Source organism: Lampetra planeri, chromosome 12, assembly GCF_965212315.1.
Source record: "Lampetra planeri chromosome 12, kcLamPlan1.2.h2, whole genome shotgun sequence".
NCBI classification, from domain to species: domain Eukaryota; kingdom Metazoa; phylum Chordata; class Hyperoartia; order Petromyzontiformes; family Petromyzontidae; genus Lampetra; species Lampetra planeri.
Window position 1 is genome coordinate 10,869,239 of NC_136118.1, and position 9,483 is coordinate 10,878,721.

The 9,483-nt window shown below is 45.8% G+C and overlaps 2 protein-coding genes across 2 annotated transcripts in view; both read right to left on the minus strand.

Annotated features, from left to right (window-relative positions):
* The window catches only part of LOC144721680 (disintegrin and metalloproteinase domain-containing protein 9-like), a 34,147-nt gene extending 32,068 nt beyond the window's left edge, over positions 1-2,079 (minus strand). Inside the window, exon 1 of the mRNA XM_078599515.1 lies at positions 1,768-2,079. Within this exon, the coding sequence (XP_078455641.1) occupies positions 1,768-1,936 (169 nt within the window). The 5' untranslated portion in view covers positions 1,937-2,079. The remainder of the gene's footprint in view (positions 1-1,767) is intronic.
* A 2,292-nt stretch (positions 2,080-4,371) lies between these two features.
* TTC36 (tetratricopeptide repeat domain 36) lies at positions 4,372-9,281 on the minus strand. Its single transcript, XM_078599517.1, has 3 exons — positions 9,049-9,281; positions 7,316-7,504; positions 4,372-6,041 (listed from the first exon to the last, which is right to left on the minus strand). Exons 1-3 carry the CDS (start codon positions 9,155-9,157, stop codon positions 5,761-5,763), a joined length of 579 nt encoding a protein of 192 aa, XP_078455643.1. The 5' UTR covers positions 9,158-9,281; the 3' UTR covers positions 4,372-5,760.
* Positions 9,282-9,483: the final 202 nt, after the last annotated feature.

The following is a 9,483-nucleotide window of genomic DNA, read 5'->3' on the forward strand; positions in this document are numbered from 1 at the left end:
ATTGAAGTTAGGGTGATGAGTGCACTTGTATGTAAATATACAAATACAATGTCAAATACGATACAGGAGTAATTACTCGTCGACATCACTTGCTTCCTTCGAAAAAAAGATGCAAATTGTACATATACAACATATTCACTCACCTACAATTTAAAAGCCACTCAAGCGAAAACATGTAGAAATTAATATGAATCCTGGCAGTGACGCCTACCCAATCTAAATGAACAAATTAATAGGTGAAGAGGCCATCACTGATGTTTAATTTCTGAACCTCACAAGCATTGCTGGATAAATGTATAGAAGACAATTAAAAAAAAAAGTTTTACTTGTGTGTCTTTTAGCGCTTGTTGTTTAATTTTGCCAAGAAATTAAATGTGTCACGGATACACGCGTGTGAGTTCGAGACCGTGACATATGTGTTGAAGGCGACAAGGTTGAATTCAAAAACCTAAAATGTGACCTTTTTTTAAGGAATGGAATTAACGCGGCTACTGATGGTCCGAATGGTTTCAAATCGGAATGTATACGTCATTGTGCCGACTTTAAAAACGTCAGTCTTCTACATAAAGTGTAGTAGTGCACACATATCAAGCACCATTGTACCTAACCTTTGTAGCCTATGAAAAAATCATTCCAACTCAGAAGGAATAAATGCAATCATTCAGACCGATTGATTTCGGGGTGCCTTAATTTAGCTGTGTGGTTTATCATGGCTGAAGATTATATACTGTAGAATGTATATACAGTATATTTACCCTATAAAGGAATGTTCATCTCCGGGATTATTTGGTATAGTTTTATCTCTAACGTGTTTCAACAGACGTTAGGTTTGAACAAATCATACATTTGGTGTTTTTTTTATATTGTGGTATATTTACCAAAACTTTATATTTCGATTTAAAGCTTTCGTGACTGCAGGGATTCATCGTCTTGGTTCTTTCGGCAAAGTCACGTAGAAGAGAAATAATAAAATAATAAAAAGAAAACATAAAAAAAATTCTCACGACGTTTCGGCCACAACGCTTCGACCTCACAACTCCACAGGAGACGTGAATACACACTTCTTTATAAGTGCTTAGCACGAGCATCAAAGGACAATTTGGAACAGCAGTTATGGGCTAAGCCTTCCATAAGAACGAGACCAATCAAAGCTTCGAGCGCCGTCTTGTTTTGGAGATGCAAATTCGAACAGTGGTTTTCAGATAATAATATTTTTTTAAATAGTGCCAAATTTCAGCTCTACATATTCGTCTCTGTGGACTACACGTGACGCAAATGTAAAGATTGGCATCGCCGCAATTGTGTCCTCGGGCTACTGCTCAGCGGGCTTCTCTACGAGGCCCTTCTCGAGGGTATATTGGCCTACTCTTCCACACCAGCCAGGAGTATTTCCAAGGTGCGACAGTGCCCAAACGTCACCTCGCCTCAAGTGACCTGTCGATCGACTGCGCTGTCATCACTGTCGGGTGCAGACAGACACGAGGGGAGAGGAGAGGCTTTTGTTTTAGACAAACGTGGCCATTTGTTTCAACTTTTGACTGCCGGCTCGGACGATTCGAGGTGTGCGCCTAAAGTGGTTTCGCACACATTGTGGCCAGGCCAAGTCACGTCGCTCTCGTCTCTCCGTCGGTTCTGCGTGACGGCAACAACAAAAACCCAACCCGCAGAGCAACTCCGGGCACGGCGTTTCGCCCCGTGCCATGGTATAGAGCGAGAAGCCGGTGGGGCTGTGGTTGGCCATGACAACGACGATCAGCAAGTCCTCACCTGTGCGCGCGGAGGTGAGTGGCAGCGCAGACATCATCCAGCACAGGAGGAGGAGGAGGAAGAGGCTGGCGTGCCAGGTGAGCCGGCAGGTGAGCCGGCAGGTGAGCAACCACACCTGGGCATCGGCACTCACCCTGCCGCTGCGGCTGCTGCTCGCACCTGAAGCCATGTTCCTGGGACACGAACGGCAACAATGCGCTTTATCCGTGGGGAAGTCTCTTCCGCAAGTCGGCAGCCGATTCTCACATTTGTTCTGCGTGACTTGGCGTGAATGGGCGGACTTTGCTCACCCACCCCTCCTTTATTTAAAAAAAAAGACGACGCGACGCACAGCGGCGCTTTGTTCGCGTCAGGTGAGCTGATGGTGAATGTTGGGAAATCGAACAATGACGGCCCCGGTATCTTGCCACGCGCGTAGGTACAGACGCCTCGCCCCTTGCCACGCCTGCTCACCTGGATGTAACCACGCCTACACTGCCCCCGAATGCCTGGGGGGCAAAGCTTAATTTCAATCGGAGTTGCCCGGGGCTGAACTTCGGAAAATATTTTGTCTGGGGGGGGGGGGTCCAGGGGGCTTGGAAATTGTGAGATGGACCAGGGCAAGAGAAAAAAAAACATTGTCCGTGAGAAATTAACTTCAGAACTGGGTAATCCTCTGCTGGGATGGCTTCCCAAAGTCGTGTGTAGCTCGTGGTATGTTTGAGCATACTTCACTATCCTGGTCAATGCGTTCTAGATTTGAAGCTTTCGTGACTGGAAGGATTCATACTCTTAGTTCTTTCGGCAAAGTCACGTAGGTAAAAAATAAAATTAAAATTAATAAAATAAAACAATAAAAATCACGACGTTTCGGAGGCAACACAAGTCTCCGTCATCAGGTGGGACCGTCACAGCCAGATTTGCTGCTGTGACGGTCCCACCTGATGACGGAGACTTGTGTTGCCTCCGAAACGTCGTGATTTTTACTGGTCAATGCGATTTGTAGGGGGGAGGGGAGCAGCCCAGGGCCCGTTAAGATGTCACTGATGTTAGCCGTGGGTTGGAGTCGAACTCGGATGGGTGGGTTCGTAACGCAGTACGCGAACCAACCCTGCGCCACGGCTCCGAAATCTCCAGTTCTGTCAACTTGGTTCCCAAGTAAAGCCTTACCGAGTCTCGTTTTTAGCAGGGTCCTGTCAAGTTTACGGAATGGTAGGGGGGGGGGGGCGATGATTGCTATGTATAATTCCAATTACATAATTTGGCGCAATGTTCACGATGAATGATTCATGTCATGAGTGCAGCCCCTCCTGTTTGTTGCATGTCGAGGGCACATGTGACCCCTGACCCAGCCACGAGAGGCCGATGCATTCACCACAATGTGAAAAAGAAAACGAATCTATTGTTGCGTTGAATCGTGAGGTTTAATTAAATGGAAATGAGGGCGAACCGTTTTACCCTGCCTAATACCACTCCAGTACACAGTACATGCCACCTTTTAAACCCTTATCACAAATATGTAAACAGATAGTGTGTATCTGTTTACATTACTGTGTAAGCAGTCTGGGGAATTGTTCGGTGGGACATTGCCCAAAACGTCTATTATATTAAAAAAAAACATTATTGACAAATGTGGAGGGTTTTTGTGCGTGTTAATTTTACTTGTGCACCACAGCAAACGCAGCCGTAGCATCAGCAAATAGTGTAATTAAGTGAACATTCTCGTGGCTTCAACCGTTTGGTCAGATTCCAGCTGCATTCCTTAATCTCTGCGCATTTCAAAAGACCAAGCCCATTTGTTTTTGTGTAGATATCGGCGGAGATAATCAGATTCGTCAGCTTGCTTATGTAAGATACCATTATGTTACATTCTCACACACCGTTCTTTCGACTTTACGGTTTGAACGAACGAGAAATGAACACAAACTACAAATGATATAATAACAAACGTGATTGAAAGTACAGACGAGGCAGAACAATGACAGAATCGCAACAATTTGGTCTTGGTGGTTGAGTGTCGTGAATAATGCCAAAGTCTTCATTTGGTTGTTAAAATTTCTGTAGGTCTCTATTGAGTTACAAGAATTTAAGAATGCTCAGAATGTCCCCACACAGTAAGGAGGGTGAGGGCAAGTAATTCTAGCAGGGGAAAAACAACTGCAGCACCTTTGTCAGCAAAGGCTGCATGCTTATAAGATGCCATATCAAAACAAGTCCAGTTTTGTTAACAACACCCACTCTGGTTTCTTCCCACATGACGCTCTTTAAAGGTAATGGCCAAACATCGCAATACTGGACTCTTGAAAATGAGTCTTGAGACTCGATGAGGTTTTTCCTGGTTACATTGAGGTTATAAGGCACATATCCACACAGACACTGTACATTCAACATATTGGAATATCAGTCAATTAAGGATGCCTTTAGTTAAAGAGGATTCCACGTCGAATGTGTTGGATTTAAAGACAGTATGCATAACAATATTATAAGACATCCCCAATAATACCTTTACATCGGCCTTTAAATATTATTTTTCAAACTCCACGACCTTAATGATCGCACACTTTGTCTTGTCGATGTGTGTTTTTCATCATTTACAGATTTGAAGTAACAATAGCGCTTACAAAATGAAGCACACGAACAAACGTTTATTGGGCGAGAAAAAAAAACTGATACAGGTGTGAAGTAATGTACCACCACGTTTATTATTTCAGATTTTAGCTTTAAGTTCAACTGGGTCACAGAGTTATCTTACAAGCGATCACCATTGGCCCACTCGGGTATTCGTACAGTACAGCTCAAGAGGTCGGCAACCAAAATATCGAGAAGAGAATTTTTTTTTCGAATTCGGTCCAAAAAATTTACCCGTAAAAACAAAGTTTTTCACTATAAATCCTTTATATGCGTGGCATCGGTTTCATTTTATTATTCATTTCTGTTTTCTTGAGTAAGCAAGCAAGCAAGTGAAGTTAATATAAAGGATTTAAAAATGAAAGATCACCTCTTGACATGCCCCGTATATTCCCGAGGGCACTAGCGTTGACCCGTTTTACAACTTTCAAGAACCTGGCGGCTTCAATTTAACTGCTCTATAAATAGTCTCCACTGTACAGCGTGGGGGCAGGGATTTCATGCCATGTGGTTAGTCAACATTTGCATCATCAGGAAACGGGCGGCTACAGTCCTCTCGTCCTCTGGCATGAGATGGCTGCCACCTATGGGTCAGATGATTGTCTGCCACAATTAAGCAATTGGTAATTAAATGTTTAAATTTTTTTCCCTAAACAGTGTAAAATTTTGGATAAAAATTTTCATGAAAATTAATTGTCAAGCACAACGAGTCTGTATGCAAAATGTCAGCTCGATTGGATCACGGGAAGTGGGTTAAAAAACGACCGAAAGATTTGCACGGTCCTAAGCAAGCAAGCAAGCACGCAAGCACGCAAGCAAGCAAGCAAGTGAACTTAATATAAAGGATAAAAAAAACCCTCAACATTTCAAGAGCCGGAATGCAGGTGGTGAATAACGTCACAAACGCAGTCCTTACATAAAAGAGCCTCATGTGACTCCGGAGCACGTAGGTTGCCGAGTCCTTATAGCCAATACAAAGCGCGCCACCTCCTGGAATTGTTTTGAAATAGTACGTTTAATAACAAGGTGCATGATAATTTAACTTTTTTTTAAGTGGAAAGCCATGGGAAAACAATAAATAGGCAGCTTAAAGTTGTGTTCGATTCAGCAACTGCTTTTAAAGTAAAACATTGCGAGCATTAATTTTACTGTCAATCAATTTCCAAGTTGGATCACATTACTACACCGCTTTGGAATTAAACTAGTTTCAAACTGAACAAATTTGGTATTTAAACGAGAGCGTCTGCACATATTTAGTTTGGAATTTTCAACGATTGTAAATCCTAATAATGATCAATATCCTTCACATGGTCAGGGTAGGGAGTCCTCCAATCCCATGTGAGTAGGTATTATTGGTGGCCGGTTGCTTCGCTTAATACGATTTTTTTAATGGTCGTTGGGCGCATCCAGGTTTGGCTCGGGGTTCCTCATCTGGCCGATGACCTGTGCCAGCATGCGGTTGCAGAGTGCGGCGTAAGGGTTGAGCTGCACCAGCTGCTGCCGCGCAAAGGCGCTGCCGAGCGCCGAGGCGAGCTGGAAGTCTTGGACGGCCTCGTCATTGCGGTCCTGCAGCCTGCGGATGAGGCCTCGCTGCACCAGAGCCTGACACGCCGAGTGGCCCGTTCCGGTGCCCAGAGAGATGGTCTTGTCCAGGTCCGCCAGTGCTCCTGAGCCCGACCAAAAATCATTCAGCATTCAGTTTTGCTGCGTACGTTTCCAGCGTGCTGGAGTGAGAAATTAATACACTCGCAAGATATTAAAAAATACAATCAAGTTACAATTTGGACTTGTACGGCATCTAACTTTGGCCCCATCTCAAGACGCTGTAGGCAGTGAATTAAAACACTGGATTAAAGACATTAATTGTGATGCCTTCAACTAATGTGGCCAAAAATGCGGCTTGCAAGCAGCATGTGGCTCCTGCTTATTTCAAGCGCGGCGTGATGGAGACTCATCCCTGACAGTGTAGCCAGACGTCAGTTGCCCCGGGGTACTCCTGCAGCTTTATAAATTCACAACTTTGCAACCAACCAGCAGGAATGAATTGGCCGTATGACCACCCCATGTGACCAGCCCACGTGGCTCGCTCAGCGCATGTGTTGTGGCTCCCGGCTTGTGGATAGATTTGATTTATTTCAGCAGGTAGGACCCAATGAGCTGCTAGGCTTTATTTCATGGGTGTCCTGTGACAAGTATCGGTACATGCTTCGCATCATACAGGAATAGGGAACTGATCGAAAACGCAAAAAGACGCGATTACATTGTTTTACGAACAATTTTTTTTAGGAACAAATAATATAATTTAACAAAGCAAACAATCAGTATGCAGGAACCAAAAATCATCCACACAGACTCAGGCTCACGCTTCTCTGTCGGGTCGGAATCTTGACATGGAAAATTCTGCCACATACCAACACGCATGAGCAAATAAAGATCTCCAGAACAATGCGTTCCCATTGCTGGGAGTGGCGTCCGCACGCCTCTGACTCAGTAGTTTCGAGGCAAGCGTTGGTGGATTGCATAGATGTGAAAATCTATAACCTGTTGGGGTACGATGTGGCCACAAGGCGGCAGTACAGCAAATGGATTTGTTAACTCTGCTGCCGACCTTATCGCGTTATTCCCTTGCACGTGTGGATTTTCGCTAGGTAGTCTGGTTTTCACCCACACAAAAAACACTTCATAACATGGAATTGCCTAAATGTCTGCATGTAGGACCCTCCTGAAAAAAAGTCTAGATGTTCAGGTTATTCTGGCAAATTAACATGAAACAAACTATATTCTAATATAAATGGTACACCACAGTTGATGAACAGGTACGGGTGATCTCCAACTGTTCCAAATATGTGGCCAGCATGTAAGAGGACGCTAAATATCTTCTGGGGGGGTGGCACTAGATATTCCTCCAGTTGGGCCCCCTTCCCCCCAGCAATGGCTGTACCTGCAGTGTCTCCCTGCAGACGCAGGGCCTGTGCTCGGTTGTTGTAGGCCGAGGGTCGCTGGGGTAGCAGCTCAATGGCCCTGTCGAAGAGGTGGACCGCTCGGTCGAGGTCTGCGTCCTCTGCACAAGCCACACCCTGCATCTCCAGCGCCTTGGCCTCCGCAAGCAGGGCCGGGTCAAAGCCGGAGTCTGAAGGAGGCAATTGCCAAGCACACGGTCGAATGGCGATTGGTTGGTGGTGGTTTTCATCCAGCAGTAGATTTGACCATTCACGAGTGAGATATGAATCCATTCAGCAGGGATGGAGTGGAGGATGAGGACCAGCAGCTGGGCAAGCAAATGACAACAGCAGTAACCAGCAACTCGCCGATCAGGTCATAATTGATATTGATTGAAAACTCATTTCTTTAGAACTGCGTTGAGTTTGTCGTCCTTCCCCCGCACCTCCGATTAGCACGGTTGGCTACGTACGGCGCGAAAGAAGTTGAACAACAAAACTACAGACGTTTTTGATAGAGTGCCCTATACGCCTTGCTCATCTGAGCGCTTTGCTTCATCTCAAACGTTTGAAAGGACCCACCCTAGTCGTGGCTGTACCAGAGTAGATGGCAACTGTAGGCATTTTACCAAGTAAGACCCACTGAGCCTTATAGCTCTTTTTTTTATCAGAAGCGACCTGGCTATCACAAATGATAGGTCAACTATTATCACGTGGAAATCTAAAGCAGCCAAATACTCTTAAACGCATGTTTCTAAAATGGGAAAGGAAAAACTGGAGGACCCGGAGCAAAAAAATACACGCGACCACAGGGAGAGAGAGGAGACACGACCTCCTGCATACCAGTTGAAGAAGTTAACATCTCGCCATACAAGCAGCTAAACCATTTTGGGTTGCAGGTAATTATTTACCAGCTTGTGTCCCTCCCCCCCCCCATTTGAAACCGAGGCTTTTTTTACATTTCTCGCAAGACTACATTAAACTTTTACACACTTTCAGCAGCACTTTTTAAGTTGTGTATTGACAGGTAAAACCGAAAAAAAATTCACGTTGAGCAACAAAGACAAAGAACCCCCGTATACCCTTTAATAGATTGTTGGGGCAAGTGCTGTTAGCAAGTAGCACCGATGAAGGCCGGGTGGGTGGCCAGCACCACGCCCGGCCGGCCTTGGTCTCCCCAGTGGCGATGTTTACACACCGCACCAGGTACTCATTTGAGGCTGAGTCGACCTAGGGAGGAGGCGCAGGACGGGTTCAGATTCATGTTGTTTTCCTCGCACTTTCTGTTTACAGGTGGGCGTTGTCGCCACTTTGGAAGAGTTTAGCCAGAGATCAATAGATTACATTTTTGATCCGCGTTTTGGGCAACTGAGAAAATGGGCATTGACGTTCTTGCCGCAGCCGCCACGAGGGAACAATAGCCCTGGATTCAATTCGACGTCCCCAGCAATAATGAGAAGCCAGCTCCAGTGTGCCGGGAAGCCTGGGGCTGGCTGGCTGGCTGGCGAAACAACAGGAAAGTGCGAGGGATGATGTTGCCATTTGCTTTCTCAATACTTCGTTTCTCCACTTGGAACAAGCGGCAACACTGGTGAGGTTCAGATGAATTATCACCGGTGTCAGCCACGAGCGGGAATCGAACCCGGGTGGGCCAGGTTCGTAGCGCAGTGCGCTCACCGCTACACTACCGGCTCCCCACCACCGTAGAGCAACACACGCGCGCGCACGCCCTCACCTTCGTTATTTGTCACTTCGTGCGGGTTATCCAGGCCAGGTATGTCCCCAAAAGGTGTGTTGGGGTTGAAGATGGCTTGCAGGACTGCGCAGTCATTCTCAGTGGCCATTTGGTCTGCTTTGAGCACCGTCGTTCGTTCTACTCCGCGTTAAACTAAACACATAAATGGCCACGGGATGCCCTTCTCTCTCTCTCACTCACTCTCTCACAAACGAATGCAGAAATAAAAACCCTTTGGAGGGGGAGGCGGGTTCCTACTCGGGAGTTTCATTGGTCGACTTTTGCAGATACGCCCCGCGCAAGAAAAACAGGTTTTTCCAATGAAAACTCAAGTCTAAAGTTCACCGTCGAAATGCTTAAATTGCCGCAGTGTCCACATTGGATATTCTATACGGTTGATTATCGATTATCCGGCGTTCACGAGCCGATCTGGCG